This window comes from Lepidochelys olivacea (assembly GCF_965140295.1).
Source record: "Lepidochelys olivacea isolate rLepOli2 genome assembly, chromosome: 9".
Classification (NCBI taxonomy): domain Eukaryota; kingdom Metazoa; phylum Chordata; order Testudines; family Cheloniidae; genus Lepidochelys; species Lepidochelys olivacea.
In genome coordinates, this window is record NC_140419.1 from 72,304 (window position 1) to 91,953 (window position 19,650).

At 45.6% G+C, this 19,650-nt stretch overlaps 2 protein-coding genes across 3 annotated transcripts in view; both read right to left on the minus strand.

Annotated features, from left to right (window-relative positions):
* PIGZ (phosphatidylinositol glycan anchor biosynthesis class Z) overlaps positions 1–2,457 on the minus strand; it is a gene marked incomplete at its 3' end in the record, with an annotated part of 30,420 nt that extends 27,963 nt beyond the window's left edge. Inside the window, exon 1 of one of the 2 annotated variants that reach the window (XM_084640169.1) lies at positions 2,121–2,457. Of the gene's footprint in view, positions 1–1,045; positions 1,698–2,120 lie in introns of those variants that run through there. The other variant, XM_084640171.1, reaches the window with a different exon arrangement.
* Positions 2,458–9,017: 6,560 nt separating this feature from the next.
* MELTF (melanotransferrin) overlaps positions 9,018–19,650 on the minus strand; it is a 75,003-nt gene continuing 64,370 nt past the window's right edge. The window contains exons 13-16 of the mRNA XM_084638779.1: positions 14,068–14,135; positions 13,779–13,966; positions 11,839–12,037; positions 9,018–10,862 (exon numbers count right to left, since the gene is read on the minus strand). Of these exons, the coding sequence (XP_084494905.1) occupies positions 10,795–10,862; positions 11,839–12,037; positions 13,779–13,966; positions 14,068–14,135 (523 nt within the window). The 3' untranslated portion in view covers positions 9,018–10,794. The remainder of the gene's footprint in view (positions 10,863–11,838; positions 12,038–13,778; positions 13,967–14,067; positions 14,136–19,650) is intronic.

The following is a 19,650-nucleotide window of genomic DNA, read 5'->3' on the forward strand; positions in this document are numbered from 1 at the left end:
AACCGCGGCCACTGGGAGCTGCAAGCGGCCGTACCTGTGGACGTTCAGGTAAACAAAGCGTCTCATGGCCTGCCAGGGGCTTACCCTGAACAAGCCACAAACCCCTGCCTTATTTGGATTTCTTCTGTTCCTGGTGTGGTTAGAAACATCTAGTTATTATCCTTAGCCCTGCCAGCCATGCATTTTTCCGATACCTTTAGCTTTCATAATCAATATTCTACCCGCCATAGTTTCTAGTTTATACTGATTGCGAGCTACTTCCCCTTTTTCCATACTTTATAGAATGTTTCTCCTTTCTAACTGCTGCCTTTGTAACACTGACAGACCCCAGTTGTCAGTGGGCGGGATCAAACCTGGGACCTCTGGAACTAAATGCATTAGCTAAAAGCCATATGGCTGTTAGCTAAGGTTGTAGAGCAGACTCATTAATCTCTCTCTTTAAGTGGCCTTCGTGCCACTAGATGGGACAGAACGCCACCACACCCAGGAAGTGTGTGGGTTTCATACTTCCGTTAGCTGAGAAAGCCCACCCCGAACTTCAGAGCCTTCCCAGTTGAAATCCCGGACAAGCCCTCTGTAAGGGAACTCAGCCAGGGCTCATCCCTTGGCGGCGTGGTGGGGCACCACACCGCCTCACTACACTCTTTACTGGGTTGGGGAATACCCAGTCCATGGCCCAGTCCTTCAGGCTGGGTCCCGCAAGCAGTTCAATATAAGCCCAGGCTCTGGGTCAGGGTTGGGCAGCAAACAAACAGTCAGGGGCTCAGGCAGGGACTGAGCCAAATAGTTCAGTAGAAGCCAAGGCTCCTAGCTTTAGCAACCAGGGGGAGGGGGGAGACTGCCACCCGCGAGGTGGGTGGCAGGGGGGACGCAGGCCCACCCACTCCACTGCGTCCCAGCCCGGGGCCCTAGCAGCGGCCAAAGACCCGCTGCTGTGTCAGTGGGGATCCTGGCCACAATACATTGACATTGGCTCTGGCAGTGCTGCAGCCAGACTGGGGTCGGCTGCCCCCAGGCTGCTTCTAGACTCCCCCTCGTAGGGTACCTGGGTCAGGGTGGCATCCTCGGAGGGTTCCAGCACCATGGGCTCCTCTGGGTAGCTGGCAAGGGGTAGGCTCGGTAGCTCCTCTGGGTGTCGGTCAGCATCAGGCATTGGCCGGTCCGGGTTGGCCGCGGCTTGCTGGGGTCTCCCAAGCCGGAGCCAGGCCACAGGCGTCTGGCCTCTCCTGCTGTCGCCCAACTGAGCTCCAGGGTTGGGCTTTTCTACTTCCTGTCCTGCGCCTTGACCGCCGGGGGGCGGGCGCAGGATCCACTGGCTCCGCCCACTTTGATGTCTGGGGAGGTTCTTCCCTCTGCAGGGTGGTGGGGCACCACACCGCCTAACCACACCCCCACTTGTAGCGCTGACAGACCCCAGTTGTTGGGGGCGGGCAGGATCAAACCCGGGGTCTCTGGAGCATCTCTCTCTCTCTAAGTGGTCTCAGTGCCACTAGATGGGACAGAACACACACCCAGGAGGTGTGGGGATTACACCCTCACATTGCTTTTTAACCACTATGGGCTTTTAACCAAAGTTGGCCTGATTTGGAATTGTGGCTTTTTGACCATCTCAGTGGTGCTGGAACTAAGGGTGCTACCGCACCCCCTGGCTTGAAGTAGTCATAACAAACACCAAATACATTGTTTCCATCAGCATCCCCCCCCCCATAAAAACTGTGCCAGCACCCCAAGGACCCCTACTTAACCTACTCCCAATTTTCATCAAATTTGCTATATGATTTTTTTTTACCAATTTCACTCATAATTTTCCTCAGCGTTGGGCAGTTAGCCCATCTGAAGCACCATACACAAACCGGTTTTCACTGCTCAAAGTCACCAGGTGGCGGAGAGAGGAGGCAATTGCTAATGGAAGGCGGACTTGAGCAACAGCAATCTATGATGCCACTGCACCCAAACGCCCAGCTCAGGGGCCCAGCCTGCACACGGGGCGATGCACCCGCCATGCCAGCCCCTGCAGCCAGGGCAGGTGCCTTCCGGAGGCTCAGCGGCTCCCCGTGCCTATCAGCAACTGGCTGCCCTAAGGCAGGCGCGCGGCTGCGGCTCTGAGAGATGCGGCTCACCGGTGGGGCGTGTCCACGGGGCGGGGCTACCTCAGGGAGGCGTCGTGCCACACACCTGGGAGCCAGTCAGGCGCTGAGGGCACTCGGCCTGTGCCCATGTCAATGAGCTGCGGGGTGGTTGGACGCCGCCGGTGGCATGGGAGCTCAGGCTGCTCCGGGCAGGGCTGTGCCCACGTGTGCGGTCGCCGCCTCTTGACTCCGAGGAGATAGGCTCGCTCCCCCTCCCGCCACAGAGCCGGCGCGAGTATCTGGTCCTCCCAGGCCAGCGAGGCAGCCGGAACCGCAGGCCAGACAAGCCATTGGGAGCAGCCATAGAGCGCGGGGCCTCCGCCATCAGGGAGATGAGCCGAGAGCGGGCGGTTGGGTCTTTCCCCATCCCCGAACCCCCCCTTTCCACCCCGCGCCGCCTTCGGCTCCCCTGCCCTTGAGCGCCCTCTGCTGCCTCGGCTGGAGCCTCCGCCCAGCCGCCAGCGCTCCGCCAACCCGCTGGGCCGGGCTTTCCGCGGCTCGGGCGCGCGGAGCGTTCGCCGCCCCGGCTGCGTCCTGTGCAGGCGCTTGCGACGTGCTGCCGCGAAGCGGACCTGGCCGCGCCGCCCGGCCTGCAGCCGTAGAGGGTGGCGAGCAGCGCTGGCGTTTACGTTGCTGTGCGGTTGCAGAGCCAACAGCCCTAGGGCGAGGAACGGGACCGCAAATCGCTGCATCACGTATCCTCAGCTCACGTTTGATGGCGGTTGTGGGTTTCTTGCAACCTGAAGCGCGGGAGACCATTTCTTTTACAGGGGTAGCTGAGATTTTGGCGTACAAGGAAGCAGCTTCCATTCAGTAGTGCTGAACTCCTGCCCCATGATCAGAAGGTCACTACATATCTACATATACATATGAGGGTACCAAAACGAAGCATGCGTTCCTGTATCTTTCTGAACGTGTGTAGAGCTGATTACTGCGGCACTCTCTTCTTCAGCATCACCAATATCTGCTTCACCTCTCTCAAATTGATCCAAAATATGCCTGATAATTCCTTGTCCTTCAATCTAACAAGTTACTCACCTCTTTGCATCTATCTACTGGTTTCCTCTTGCCCACTGCATCAAGTTTAAAATTATTTTCACCTTCAAGGCCCTGCAACACTCAACCCTGGCTCACATCTCAAACCCTCTGTCTTAGATCAGTACTGCACCAACAATGTCAGTCTCCACATCCTACAAGTCTACTGTTCACTTACATCTTTTTTTTTTCTACGCATGGAATGCCCTCCCCATCCCTATTTTTCCTAGTTACAACCCTTTCCTCATTCCAGTCCTAAGGACTCATTTCTTCTACAATGCTCATAACTCACAAGTAAATCAAATAATTCAAAAGCCTCTCTAAATTATTACTACTTCCATTTCCTAGTGAGTTTTGTCACATCTAAATCTTCCCAACAGCAACCTCTCAAAGCGAGGGCCTCTCTATTTTACCATCTGATACTTGTCCATGGATGTGAAATTAGTCTGAAACTAGTGCCTAGTGGACATTTATTTACATTACAAAAACTAAGAGTTAGCACCTGTGGTTGAATAAATGATTCCGCTCTCTGTTTCTCATCACACATGTGGGGAAGTTTGCTAAGGTTTATCATCATCTGCTCTGCCATGTCTTATTGTGGCCACAGAGTGATGCAATAGATCACAAAATCATGTATCCGAGCTTCTGTCCTGAAAGCTGACTTTCTGTACAAACTTAAGCAGGTGTGTCTCAATCTCTCTGACACAATGAAGCAAACAGAAGGCAGAATCTTTGTGGGATAAGCTCTACTTGTGGAGAAAAGTACACCTAAAATGGCAGACATGCTAGTGATTCTAAGCCACTGGCAACAGTTATGATCAGACCCCCATTTATACTCTCTAGTGCAAGACAGGAGAATTCTGAAACTAATGTGCTAATATGAGGTGAAGGAACATAAGGAATCTTAAATAAGGTTGGAACAGCTCAATGCAGGGAACATTGTTTGGAAGAGGAAAACAAGCTCTCTCTCATTTTCAACTCCCAATCAGTTTATTAATTTTAAATTAACTAGTCATTGAACTGAACCAGTTGAATAAATCGAAATGAAGAAAATATTCTCTCTGCCCCTGCAGAAGAAGCTATTGCTGTGAAAAGCTTGTCTAGCATTTCAACAAATTCTGGTTCCAGGTGTTTAACCAGTGACTTCCACCAGGTCAGTGGTTTGACTTTCTTTAAAACTTCAGCAGAAAACATACTGCTTAATTTTTTTTTCATTTAATTGAGATTATTTTAATAAAGTAAATTTAGGTCATTTCAAATTTAGTAGTACCTGTAGAGGGGCAGCGCTTGAACCTCGTGGCCATAGCCCCTCCCCTGGCCACATGAGGTGGCATCACCCTGACCCCCCCTCAATTCCTGCACACCTAATGCCCTTGAGATCAGACTCTGATGCAGAGGGTGGGTCATGAAATATATGTCTGCATCACATCTCGAACAACCACCGATCCAGTAAATAACCATTTCTTTCCCAAGTAGATATACTTGTGTATTCTACTTAGGTGACTTATAAGCAGTACCTTTCTTAGGAGGCAGGGCTCAGAGTCTACCTAAATAAGGATTGCAGGACTGCCCTTTCAAGGCTTGCATCTGCTCTAGTAAATGTAGTAATGGCATAATGCTTCATAAATGTATAGATGGATGACCATGTAGTAGCCCTGCAAATGTCCAATATGGAAATGCCACTGAGGAATGCTATTGACGTTGCTTGTGCTCTTGTTGAATGAGCTCACACCCATGGAGGGGGTGTAGCCAAAGCTATCTCATATGCAGTCTTGATACAGGATGTTATCCATTTACAGACGATCTGTGAAAAGACTGCTTGACCCTTCATGAGATCTCATATGTCACCTTGTGTCTTTGGAGAACTGAGTATGTATGTCCTACTATTTATAGCACCTGAGACATAAGCAGTTCTGGATTTGTACATTAGTGGTAAAGAAAATCCTGTGAATTAAGCTTTGAAATGACTGTTCATCATTTCTGACAAGGACACACACATGCTGCAAGAGTGCAATGCACATTCTAGACCAGCGGTTCTCAACCAGGGGTACGCATACCTCTGGAGGTACACGGTGGTACATCGACGCATCTAGATAGTTGCCTAGTTTTATTCTGGGCTACATAAAAAGCACTAATGAAGTCAGTACAAACTAAAATTTCATACAGACAATGACTTGTTTATACTGCTATTCCAAATTTATTTATTTTATAATTATATGGTAAAAATGAGGAAAGTAAGCATTTTTTTCAGTAATAGAGTGGCTGTGATACTTTTGTATTTTTATGTCTGAATTTGTAAGCAAGTAGTTTTTAAGTGAGGTGACACTTGGTGGTACGCAAAACAAATCAGACTCCTGAAAGGGGGTACAGTAGTCTGGAAAGGTGGAGAGCCACTGTTCTAGACCAGTGGTTCTCAACCTTCTTTCATTTGTGGACCCCTACAAAAACTCAAATGGAGGTGTGGACTCCTTTGGAAATTTTGAATGGATGTGCTGATCTTTTTGGAAATCTATTGTCTGTATATATAGTAGACTTCTGTTCAGTCAGTTTTCAGTCTAAGTCTTTTGCAGACCCCTTAGACATAGGCTAAGTCATGGGGGTCCGTGGACCACAGGTTGAGGACCACTGTTCTAGCCAGTCCCTCCCAAATCATGTGCTTTTATGTTTAACCAATTAGCTTTTCGAAATAAAGGCTCTGCTTAGATAAGTGATTACTCTTCATCTGCAATTTAGCATGATATAAAATTCACAAGTACGGGGAGCAGGGCTTGAATTGTTGGTGCAGGGTTCAGTATAACTACAACTCTTCTAAACTGCCCTTTTGTGCTCCAGAATCTACATTTTCATTTTACAAACATTTCTAGTCCTTATGGTTATGAAGATAACTTTAAAAATATGATACACATCAATAACCAATGTGGTGATGGCTGCCTAAAGTCTGCAGAGAGTCTGAAAGAATGCCCTTGAGATGGGTCAAATACCCTTGTGCATTTCAGATTAAGCACCTGTAAAAATCAGGACCAGATTCTGTGCTGCATCTCCTAAGACTTTTTGTCACCTTTCTGCCATCCAGATCCTGGGCTGCTATGGAGAATGAAATTACTTCCAGCATAGGATAGAGGCCGAGTGCTGAGAGCATGCCATCACACACCCAATTTGTTTTACTTTATTTTATATTATTTTATTTTTAACTGCTGCCTTCACCTCAGAACAGCACCTATGCTAGGGTCTCAGGTGTAGCGGGGGAGGGAGGGGAAGATACAAGGTCAGTCTCATAGACTCTATGCTGATCCTACACTGAGGAACTTCTCCCCCTACCCATTGCAACCCCTTTACATACTCTATAAGGTGCCAGATTGGCATATGGGGACAGGTGTGGAGGCCAGAATCTGGCTCCATGATTATAAATCCTTTGAGATCCTGGGTTAGTAGGTGTGATAGAAGGGCAAGGGCATAACAACGGTGTGTCTGGTAGAATTTTATCACTATCACACAAAATTCTGACAAAATTAAAAACAACCCAAAATGTCCTCAGTTTTCCTCAGCAAAATGTAAGGTTCTTGCTTGCAAAAACTGCATCTTGTTTTCATGAAAAATTCAAGGCAAACGAACATGAACTGATAAAAATTTGACTTTTTTTGTTCCTGAGGGTGAGAATTCCCCTGGACTGTAATTTATGCTGATAACCAAATGCAATACATTCATTCCTTGTATTGAAGTGGCTACTCATGCAAGAATGTAGTGTGTTAATTGTGAGTAGGTTACAGTTTAAAATGAATTAATTTTATTAATTTGAGTTTATTCTAGTTAATTAATACAAGTCTAACACCACCAAATAACATCTGCCTATATAATACCTATTTGGAGATCATTAATACTATATAACTCTAAGGCCATAGATCAAAGAGAGACTTTATGGAAAGTGTAGGGGAAGTTACATTTCCAGTTACACATACATTATCTTCAACTCCTACCTGTTTGAGTGTTCAATGCAAAGCTGATATAATGAACTGAGGCTCAAGGGATTGGTGATGACATTTCACCATTAGATAATTCAAATCAAGCCCGGGGTCAGTGGTAACTAAAGGGTGTTACAAGTGGATAGCTATTTGGTGGCCTATATGAAGAGTCCCAGTTTTTAGTGGCCTAACGTCTTCATCCCCCAACCCCCACAGAATTGGTATATAGCAGTTCTAGTCACCTACCTGATTATTTGGCCTCCATACCCATAGTATCTGAGTGCCTCTCAAAGCGAAAAGAAAGAAAAGAAAAGAAATAATAATATAAAGTTACCACAGAGAGGCCAACGATTAAGTTGGTTGTGGATACCAAACTAATATCCCACACTTAGAGGTGATCCCATGAAAACATGGGCGAGGCATATTGTGGGGTAGCTTTCATTGCCTCTTCCTGTATTGTACCTGGTCTGTGAGTATAAGGATGACTTCACTGACTTGGCCTGTGTGTCTGGAGCACTAAATTTACAAAGACAATTTACTTTTGAAAGAAAGTATTAACATGAAATTATTAATAGTGCTGTTCCTTCATACAGTAAAAAAAGGTAACCTTTCTGCCCACATGTTGTCTGCAGCAAGAAGGACCGGGTTCAATTTTCTAGGAGTTCTTTCTGAATGCTTACACCTGCTTAAGCCTCCACCACCCAAAAAACATCGTAAACTATATTTAACCCTGGATGACCTTGATGGTCAATATTTCCCACTAACAAGCACTGAGTCTAAAGATTTAAAACAATGAGAACTTTATTAGGGGTAGGGGAGACAACAGAATGAATTTCGGAAAGCTAGGAATTAATAAATTAACCATATCTATTAAGTAAGATTCCCCTCCCTTTTGTGTTTTTTAATAATAGTCCCAACCTCAGTCCATCTCTTGCAGTTGTGAGTGGCTAATGCATTTTAGTCACTTCCCTCATCCCCAATTTCCCAACTCACAGTTTGTTGGCCAAGATTGGTGGAGTCCAAGAATTCTGGGAGGTCATTCTCTAGACGCAGAGAGAAGAGCTGGCTAGTGTTCTTCAGGGGTCTCTACCACCCAGCCCAGCTGAAGTTATTTCAGCTTTGATTGCTGGGTATGGAGACCTGCACCAGAGTCTCTGCTCATTACAGCTTCAGTCCAAGGTACCTCAGCACCATCATCTGCTTCAGCTCTGGTTGTTGCCTTGAAGCTCTCTTGAGACTAACTCTGTGCTGAGCCTTCAGAAAAGGATCAGTAGTATATAGAACCCTTAACAGAGTCCTCATCATCAGAGAGACACTCCCCATGGAAGACAGAAATCTATCTTTTCTGTCAGGTCTGTCCAGGCTCCCTTCCCTACGGGTGCCTGACTATGGTCTAGTCAGGGTGACCCCTTGCCCCAGGCATATTTCATGCAGTTCTTCCATTTTCCACCAAGAATAATAGTATTTTATTTCCCCAAACGCAAAACTTACCTCTATTTTAACTAAAATGCCCCAAATTGTCACATAACCAAAATGTGAATGAGGCTGGCCTATTCATTTGGTGTTCTAAAGAATCTCTGGGGCACTCTTCTCCTTATTCACCAATTGGTGTCAGTAGTAAAGTCCCCACTCTCTAGGGCTTCAGACATGAGGCTTACACCTGGAAGGATATAGGCAGCAAAGCCAATAGTATTAGGTGTGACTTGGGGAAGCCAGGGAGAGAACAGCCTTAGAAAAGGGAGTGAGAACCTGCAAAAGTACCCTGAGATCTTAAAAGGATTATCCACAAGCAAAGGGGAAACAGCAAAACATTTAAAGCCAATATTCATGTCCCTTACAAACACCGTCAATGCGGAATGATGGAGACATAGATAGAGAATTCTCCTCTCTGATGTGTGTTTAAAAACATTCTTTATTATTATTCTTTATTATTGCTGAAATAGGGGATCCCTTAAGAAGCAGGCACACTGACCTGGCAACTAAATATTAGTTACACAAATGCATATACATATTGCAGTTGTCTGATTTCTTGTACAGAAAGACATGCAGACCACAAGAAGCAGGGGATCTCCCAATGAAATTAATAGGCAACAGGTTTAAAACAAACAAAAGGAAGCACTTCTTCACACAACACACAGTCAATCTGTGGAACTTGTTGCCGGGGATGTTGTGAAGGCCAATACTACAACAGGCTTCAAAAAAGAATTAGATAAGTTTATGGAGGATAGGTCCATCAATGGCTATATGCCATGATTGTCAGGGATGCAACCTTGTGTTCCTACACCTCTGACTTACAGATGCTGGGAGTGGACAACAGGGGGTGGATCACTTGATACTTGCCCTGTTCTGTTCATTCCCTCTGACGCATCTGGCATTGGTCACTGTTAGAGGACAGGATACTTGGCTAGATGGACCATTGGTCTGACCCAGTAAGGTCATTCTTATTGTAATCTTAGCAGCTGTATGTGTCCCATTGTGACTCAGCTTGACACTGAAGCAGGCCATTAATGTTCCTGATATACTCTTTTATAGGGACTTTATATAGTTGTTTGTGTGTCAAGCTCCGTGTCACTAAAAAAGTGAAAAAAGTTGTATTGAGAAAAAAGTGTGTTTAAAAAAAACACTCAAAAGTTTTAGTCTTGAGTGAGCCCAGCGTGAGTGACAGTGCTATGCTGGGACTCAGAGTCTGACTCCTAATCTCTTCAATCAGGACTTGGGAGCACTAAAGGGTGGCAACTCAGCACTTTGTGGCCTGGGGGGACACTTTGGCGATGGAAGAGTGGCAAGGAACTCTTCATGGCTTAAGGAACAGAAATTATAACTCAGGTCATTTGAAAGTGGGAGGAAAGCAAGTGGTAGAATGGTTTAAAAAAAAGAAGTAGATATACTAACCTAATCAAAACTTCACATTCCCCAAATGAGAAGTGGGTAAGCTGAATTTATCCTGAACTACACTACAAGAAGAGAGTAAGTAATGGGATGGTGAGAAGAGAAGAGGAAACCTTACAAAGGAAGATGCTTATCCATGAAGCTCCTATTCGTAAGTATTTCAACTGATATTTAGTTCTTCAGAGAACAATACAAAAATGGTGTGTGTGATTCAAGGCCATATACAGAAATTATGCCCACTTCAGGTACTCCTCTGTGACAATGAGAATGACAAATGGGAGAGTGCTACCAGAGGCCTTTAATCTCTTCCATCAGGAAATGTTAAATGTACAACTTGAAAAAGTTTGGATTAAATTCTGAGGGCACCTTTTAAAAAAAAACATGACCAAAAATTATCCGTAGTTGTGGGTATCAGAAACCTGAGTCTATTTTCAGGACATGCAACAGCAGGATTGTATTTGGAGCCTATTTCCTTTGGTATCAAAGTGCCATGGCTGGGAACAGCATCCGTAAAACAAATGGAAAGGGTAAGAGAGGCAGGGAAGCAAAGGGAAGGAAGCCAGGATTAGGCTGCAAACTGCATCCTTCTCCCACCCTCCCAGATCTCCCATTACCTTTATGGATATATAGAGCATCAGGGAATGGTCTGGATAATTCTCCTGCTCTTCACATGCGCATCTCATTCATTTTACCTGTTTTATTTCATCTTATTTATATTATTATTTACCAGTATTTCAGTTTATTATGCTGAATATCTGTTAATCCAAGGAATGGCCTAATGATCACGAGTAGAATCTAATCAGAAGGACACTAGCTGCTGGCAGCACAACGATGTTCATGGATATTGCAGCTACGAATAAAAATACAAATTGAACACTGAGAGTTAGAAGTTGATTTGACTGCTAGCTGATTGTGAAATAGTTATACAGGAGCAGGCTAATCCATTTAATCGGCTCCAAATACAGTTTTTAGCTCCTCAGAGGCATTGACCACACCATGCAGAAAGGTTCTAGAGCCAGATCACACCCAAATGATCACCCAAATCACTCCTGGTGAAGGCTGCGCCAATTTAAATATCACAGAGCAAAATGACATCTTTCGCTAAGCAGGGAACAGTGACACTGAGGTGCAAATATATGCTGATTATTCAAATATAAACAAATTCAGTGAACACATGTACTTGACTCATCTGCTCCTGAGCTCTCCTTCCCAGCTGCAAAACATAACCCCTGCAATCTCCCTAGTTTTCCTCAGCCCCCAGTAAATGCTGGGATTTAGTTGGGGATTGGTCCTGCTTTGAGCAGGGGGTTGGACAAGATGACCTCCTGAGGTCCCTTCCAACCCTGATATTCTATGATTCTATGATCCCTTGCTTCCTTCCAGTGGGTGAAGAGCCTCGCTGAATACCTCTTCCCAGCCACCAGCATCTGCATGATGCAAGAAGCTACTCTGGATTCCACACTTTATCCTCTGTCCACAGCCTGCCCTCCCAGCATACACTCATCCCCTGCTGATTCCCAACTTCTGCCTGAAGTCAGCAACCACACAAGGGGAGGAAGGGGATAAGCCAGAACAGAGCCAGTGAGAGTAGGACCATTCCCATCAAGATGGCCAGACTGGATTCACTAGCCAGGAGTCCCAACACTGCTCTGTCTCCCAAGGTCCAAAAACTGTCCCTCCTGCACAGCACAGAAACCCAGTGTCCATGTCATGGAACCTGGGAATTGTCCAGTCCATAAGGATCAGACAGCACCTTACAATTAATACGAAAGAGGAAGAGATAGAGAAAATCATAATCTCACATACACCAAAAAATGCTGGCTCACCTGCCCCAGAGCACTGGGGTGATAGCATCCCTTCAAGAGAATCTACGTATTCACTCCCCAGCCATTCTGCATAGGTTGTTTTCTCTCCTACTGGTACAATCTTAACGGTGGAATCTTTAAAGATCAAATCTGTTCCTAGGAAATCTGAGGAATCAAACATTTTGAATCCATTTCCATTGCTGTCATTTCCAAAGAAATCCTGAAAGCAATGCAGTTTCCATTAGTACCAGAGTTTGTATTATATAGCCAGTGCTATATTCACCTTTAGCAACATACATAACACAGTGGAAACTCACCCTCTCCATTTCTCAGAAGCTCACAGACAAACAATTCTAACTTCAAATTATTTGCCCTTTATATTGTCATAAGTTTTTAAAATCAATTTGGAGTAACATTTTGTGTTAGTTAAAGGAGCGCAATAGAATATTCCAATTAAGGGTGAAAAGCTTCTTCAGTGTCAATCCCATTCAGTTCAGGGCCAGTCTGCTGAGACTCCCAGTATTGGAGCCAATTAGCAAGGTATTTTCTGTGATCGTTATGGCATAACTTGAACCTTTTTTCTATCTGGAACTCCCACCATAGTTGGCTTTCACATCCATCCATCTATTTAAAATGTAATACATAAGGGCCAAATTCTGCTCCCTGGTTCTTTGTCAAAGTGAAGGCAGCAGTTAAAAATAAAATAAAATAAAACAAATGGGGAAAAAGGAATATAGATAGCAATCACTATAAATTGGAAGTTATGAAGTGTAGAAATTTGCTAAAGAAAGTTAAAAACATCAGAAAAAACCCATGGCCAGCAGTGACAACAAAAACAAGGAATTTTTAAAGAATATTAGGAACAAAAGAAATCCCAACAATGTTATAGGACCATTACTAGTATCTTAGTATTAGATAAGGCACAATTGTTAAAAATGATGAATTCAAATCAACTGCTTCCTCCTTCTCTTCCTCCTCTGTGCTTCCAGGGTGCTAACAGGGGGAGCATGGAGAGTCCAGGAGAGACAGTCTCCATATTCTTAGTTCCTGCGTGGGGCATCTCAGCCGCCCTCGATAGCCGGTATCAGGGAAAGCCCTGCTCAGCTACTGCATCCCTGCTATGGCACATGTTCAGTGGAGACAGAATCGTCAGAGAATTTAGCTGCCAAACTAACATACCACTACAGAGTACGTGCACACTCAGATTTTCATAAGCTTGTAACTCAGCCATAGTTGGACAGATTTCCAGGAGGCTGGCAAAAGGCACATCCCTGACTATAGACACATCCCTTCCAAATTTCAAGTCCCTGCTCCAAAGCATGAAGTCATTAGTGGTCAACAAAATGGTGTTCTATTAACATGAGCAAAACAATGTATTTTCCTCTAATCTTGTGCTCAGAGAGAGTTGAACCATTTAGTTGAAACTTTCTCAAAACATTCATCTTGAAGCAGACACCCAGCATGGAAAATTTTAGTCCCACTTGTTTAAGTTTAGTAAAGTTATAAGCAACTGAAAATAGAGTCTTATAATGGACAGTGTTGGGCAGCCTTAAGTTTAGGTGTCAGTACCTGCACCACCTATAATAAACTGAATAGTTTGAGGGGTGGTTGTTGTTTTGGAAAGTCTGCTACTAAGCCCTGGAGGCATTATGCTTTCAAAAGTCTTCTATGTAATTACAATAATTTATCATACATGCTCTTTTCTCATGTAACTGTTGCATTTCTATTCATGAGTTTAGGAAGATTTCAGGATAAACAAGTATTCTGGTTGTGCACATTTTCTTTTATATTTTTAAATTATGAAATTAGGAGCATTCCTTAGGCTTTTGGAAATTTGCCGTTGCAGCCTGTGATTGGGCCAAGTTTGGATACCCCTGCTCATGATGATCTGAGAACGGCCTGCGTTGACTTCTTATATAGTGCCTAACTACCTCATCAGGTGAACTAATTGTAAATTATACCTGAGCTTTGTCCAGTAGTCCATATACAGCAAAAATGTTGGTGTCTGGGTGGACCATGACAACCTGAGCAGGCACCTGAGCCAAGTGACACTGAGCAAACTGAGTGATTTCAGCACGGGCTCCATTTGGACACAGTAACTGGAAATCACTGGACTGCAAGTGAAGAGCCCAGGAATCAGCATTGTTACCTGAAAAAGGAAACTTGCCATTATGACTCACTGAATGCTTTAGAATAAAGACGACAACAAAAATAATGAGTTGTAATAAAAAGTTATATAAAACTAAATACCATCAGTGTTCTCAAAAACTGTTGAGTGCTTGACAAAGGCCACATCACCAGAATCCTCCACCAGACACCTTAAAATAAATAAGACAGATAAAATTCAATGCAATACAATGCAATGACATACAAACTCAATACAGTGCAATGTCATGAATGCATCTTTAGTTTGTATAGTATCTTTCATAAAAACTGTCTACCAAAATACTTCATAAGATTAGGATCTGATATGCCATCATGTGCCAGCAATGCCTCTCTGACATGTACATTGGCCAAATGGGAGAGTCTCTACGCGAAAGAATAAATGGACACAAATCTGACATCAGGAATTACAACATTCAGAAACCAGTAGGAGAACACTTCAATCTCTCTGTTCACTTGATTACAGACCTAAAAGTTGCAATTCTTCAACAAAAAAACTTCAAAAACAGACTTCAGCGAGAGACTGCTGAATTGGAATTAATTTTCAAACTGGATACAATTAACTTAGGCTTGAAAAGAGACTGGGAGTGGATGGGTCATTACACAAAGTAAAACTATTTCCCCATGTCTATTCTCCCCCTTCACCCCCCACTGTTCCTCAGACGTTCTTGTCAACTGCTGGAAATGGCCCACCTTGATTATCACTACAAAAGGTTCCCCCCTCTTCCCCCCACCGCTCTCCTGCTGGTAATAGCTCACCTTAAGTGATCACTCTCCTTACAGTGTGTATGGTAACACCCATTGTTTCATGTTCTCTACGTATATAAATCTCCACACTGTATTTTCCACTGAATGCATCCAATGAAGTGAGCTGTAGCTCACGAAAGCTTATGCTCAAATAAATTTGTTAGTCTCTAAGGTGCCACAAGTACTCCTTTTCTTTTTGCGAATACAGACTAACACGGCTGCCACTCTGATACCTGCTACTGTATTTTCTACTCCATGCACCTGATGAAGTGGGTTTTAGCCCATGAAAGCTTATGCCCAAATACATTTGTTAGTCTCTCAGGTGCCACAAGAACTCCTCATTGTTTTTGCTGAGACACATTAACACGGCTACCCATCTGAAACCTTACTGACTTCACTACTTATGTTCTTCTTGTACATGGTAGGTTGCAGGGCTGCTATTAGCAGGTCAGGCTGCTGTATAAGTTATGCACTGAGACAAGCCCTTCTTCCTCAGAGGGATACACACCAGATGTGTTCACTGTAAGATCCGTTAATGTTCTGCCAAGTATGACTGAGAGTCACTTAAATAAAATGTTACACATAGCACCACCTACTGGTTGAACGGCAAGGTTCAGCAGTTTCTAGGTATTCACTGACAAACAGGCAGCTGATGGACCAGCCCAAAAAGCAAAAACTGAATACAGAAGAACAGGTGATCAACGTGGTACAAGGGGAACCAGAGCCTCCCTGTCCAAAGGTGGAGAAGCCACAAGAGGAGGTTTTTTCTAGGTATGAGCAAGCTATCCGAATACAGCAATTGTAGGCAGCTCATTTGAGGTTTCTGGGCTGTGTGTGTTCTTTTTTGAGTCTTTGACCATGTGGATCCCACTGATGGTGCACATGCACCTTGCATATCTTAGAAATATAAGTAATGTAAAATACAAATTTATGAGGGTTAAGAATAAATTACAGTGAGCAACTGATTCTAGCAGGGGTACTTAAGAAGCTCTTTGGGGGTAAAGTTTTCAATTGAGTTGTCATTATGTATTTAATTGGGGATTGGTCCTGCTTTGAGCAGGGGGTTGGACTAGATGACCCCCTGAGGTCCCTTCCAACCCTGATATTCTATGATTCTATCTCCTTTAACTTCTATGTTCTTACCATATATAAAATTTACACTATCATATTGTCTTTGAAGTTTAGTCTGTAACATGTCTGTAAATCATACTGGTTTTCTAACTACACAACTCAAACACATAACAACTTGGTCATCTAGTTGTCGGTGGTTTGTAAGTCTTGAGTCATCGTCTTCTTACTCTGCATCCCCCATCTTTAGAGTTTGCTCTGTTGACTGTATTTTCTGAAGAACAAACTGTAGATGTTGATAGTTTCTATTAAATTTTCCCATGTTGATCTCGATCACATATGGCCTAGGTGCTGAATTCTTTTCCTTTATGACAGCTGGACATAGGTGGTGTGTGACTCTTTCATTTGGGGAGGCTTATGTGAGCGACAGCAGCTCCCTCTGCCCTGAGGCCCTGCCCCTGCGTGGCCTGTTCCCCCAAGGCCTGCCCCCAAGCCACCTCTTTCCAACCTGCCTCTTCCCCCGAGGCCCTGTCCTCGCTCCACCTCTTCCCGCCCCCCACTCCACCTCTTCCCCCAAGGCCCCCGCACCCACCACTCGATCCTCTGCATCCCCTCTCCCCCCATCACTCACCCTTAAGGCAGGAAAAAAGTGGGAGGGCATAGCCCATCACTTTTAAACGCGGGACGACTAAGCGCTCCCACCTTTTTCCTGCCTTAACAATGAGCAATGGGGGGAAGGGGTGGAGAGGAGCAAGTGGCAGGTGGGGGAATCTTGGGGGAAGAGGCAGAGTGGTGGAAGGAAGAGGCAGAGCAAAAGAGAGGCTTTCAGGGAGAAGAGGCAGGGTGGGGGTGGGGCTTCGGGGGGAAGAGGCTGAGCAGCAGCAGGGTCTCGGGGAGGACCGGGGTGGAGCACAGGCAGGGACACGGTCCAGGCACTGGTGCCCCGCCTACTTCTACGGCTCTTCTGGTGGCAGTGCTCCAAAGGCAATGGGCCAGCACGCCTCCAAAGGGAGGTGACCTGTGCTACAGCTGGCATTTCTTGCCCCCCTGCACGGCCAGCCTTTTTTGGGGGAGGCTAAACCTCCCAGCCTCTTATATGTGCCGCCCATGCAGCTGGAATTGTCCAAACTTCTTCTTCATCCAATTTGATACAAATGGAGACACCAGGTTCTAAACACTGCAATTTTCTAACTGAGTGTCATCTCTTGTAAAAGCATTCGTAAGCTCTTTTTGCCTTTCATCCAGTATGGCTACTTTCTTCATATCTGTCCACTTGGAGATAGATTCTTTTGCAAATGTGGAACTGTACTTCTGAGCTGTTTTACCCTCAGGAGCTGTGCTGGTCTACATTGACCAATATATGCTAGTTAGCATATCTATATCTATATAAAACAATCAATATTTATATCTGTCTATCTCAGGGGTCGGCAACCTTTCAGAAGTGGTGTGCCAAGTCTTCATTTATTCACTTTAATTTAAGGTTTCACATGCCAGTAATACATTTTGACATTTTTTAGAAGGTCTCTGTAAGTCTCTATATTATATAACTAAACTGTTGTCATATGTAAAGTAAACAAGGTTTTCAAAATGTTTAAGAAGCTTCATTTAAAATTAAATTAAAATGATGATCTTAGGCCGCCAGCCCGCGGTTCCATTCACCTAGGCTGTCAGCAGGCTGAGCGGGGCCTGTGGCCGGGACCCCGGCTGGCAAGGGGCTGGCAGCCAGAATCCCAGACCAGCAGCGGGCTGAGCGGGGCCAGCGGCCGGGACCCCAGACCGGCAGTGGGCTGAGTGGCCTGCTGCCAGTCTGGGATCCTAGCCCTGCCCACATACAGTGGGTACCTACCTTCTCTCTGGTTCTAGCCCATTCTCTTCCTCTCTCTCTCTCCATTGAGCTGAGGGTGGGAGTGCACTGAGAACAGAGCTGGGGGTGAAGGAGGAGGCTGGGGCTTGAGGTGTAGGGCCTGGCCAAGAGCTAGAGTGAGGGAGGGGGCTCAGGGTTGGGGCAGCAGGTTTGGGTGTGGAGCGCTTACCTGGGCAGCTCCCATTTGGTGCAAGGGGTGGGGGTGGGAATGTGGGGTGCAAGAGTCAGGGCATGGGGTGTGGGGGGGCTGGGTATGTGTGGGGGGGGCTGGAGTCAGGGCTGGGGTTGTGGGGAGTGCAGAGGTCAGGGCAGAGGGCTGGGAGTGTGTGAGGGGGGTGCAGGGGTCAGGGCAGAGGGCTGTGGGTGTGGGCTAAGGTCATGGGGGTGCTCCCAGCCCCCTGCCTAGAGTGGCTCATGGCAGGGGGCTGGAGGGGATATGCCCTGATTCCACCCCCCTTCCGCAAGGCCCTGTCCCCACCTCTTCTCCGCCTCCTCCCCGAAGCAGTGAGTGCAATGCAGCTCGGCTTCCCCCCCTCCCTCTCAAGGGCCATCAGCTGATGGGCGGCAGGGAGGGAGAGGAGGAGGGCAAGAACCCAGCATGCTGGGGGAAGAGGCAGGGGAGGGGGGAGCTTGCCTGCCCTGCAGCAGTAGCCAGCAGAACCAAGCTTCTTCACCCTGCCCCCGTGGGGGGTGGGGCGGTAGAGAAGAGTGGGCCGGGGCAGGCAGGATTTTTCATGGCATGCTGCTGCCTGCTGGGGTCCCGGCCTGGGTTCGGCAGCGGGCTGAGTGGGGCCGGTGGCTGGGACTCGGCAGGCAGCAGCATGCCATTAAAAATTGGCTCACATGCCGTGTTTGGCACACGTGCCATGTTGGATCATATTAAAGAAGTTCTGTATTAAAATCACAGATGAGTTTGATTCCCCATAGTTTAAATTCCAGAGTATTACTCATTAACAGGTCTCTTGGTTTTTAGTACTGTTTCTCTCCCTCTATGTGTGAAACCTGCAAGCTGCTAATTGCGTTAGTACATTCTAAGACAGAGTCTGTTCTCAAAACAATTCACACAGAGAGAGTCTCAAAGCAATACTCTGCAACAACAGAAACAGCACCCAGAGACTCCCTGCCCTTCTGTTGTATTAACAATTGTGATTAAAATAGAGCTAGAGGATGTATGTGGATGGATGCTTGGAGTGGATAATAACTGAATGATCAGGGAGGTGCCAGCCTAAGAATCCAGTGTCCATTGGCTGAAGAAGGCGTCAAGTGGAAATAACCAGACAACCCCCAGAGGGCAGACTGGAATCCACCCAACAGCCTCAAGAATGGGAGAACCAAAGAACAAGATAACATCTAGCAGCATGGAGCCATCAGGAATGTGACATCTGCTGATTGATTCAGCAACAGCATGATGAAGCAATTCCCATAGACTGGCCTAGGAAGAAATTTCTATAAAAATGGACTCTAGAAAGTGAGAACTTTGGGGTCTGATTCTGCAAACCAACTTCCAGGATTCAGAGTAACAGCGGTGTTAGTCTGAATTCGCAAAAAGAAAAGGAGTACTTGTGGCACCTTAGAGACTAACCAAATAAATTGGTTAGTCTCTAAGGTGCCATAAGTACTCCTTTTCTTTTTGCAACTTCCAGGAGCATCAGATGAGCATCTGACAAGGCCCTGCTCCCTCCTCATGTCCAGGCCACCTGGCCAGTGGCTTGGCATGAGCAACTCTAAGGCTGGTAACTATGATAACAACCTTGCAGAACCTATGGGTGTGTGTATGAATGAATGTGTAAATAAATATGAGATTGAATGGAATGTTATAGCTATAACTAACTGCTTACTATGATTCTTTCTGTATTCACAATAAATGTGGTATTTTGCCTTTTCCCCTTTAATAAGATCCTGCTGGTTTTTATTTTATTGGTATAACAGCCATAGGTTGCCAACCCCTGATCTATCTCATATTAATACGTATTATCCAGACCATGTATGTG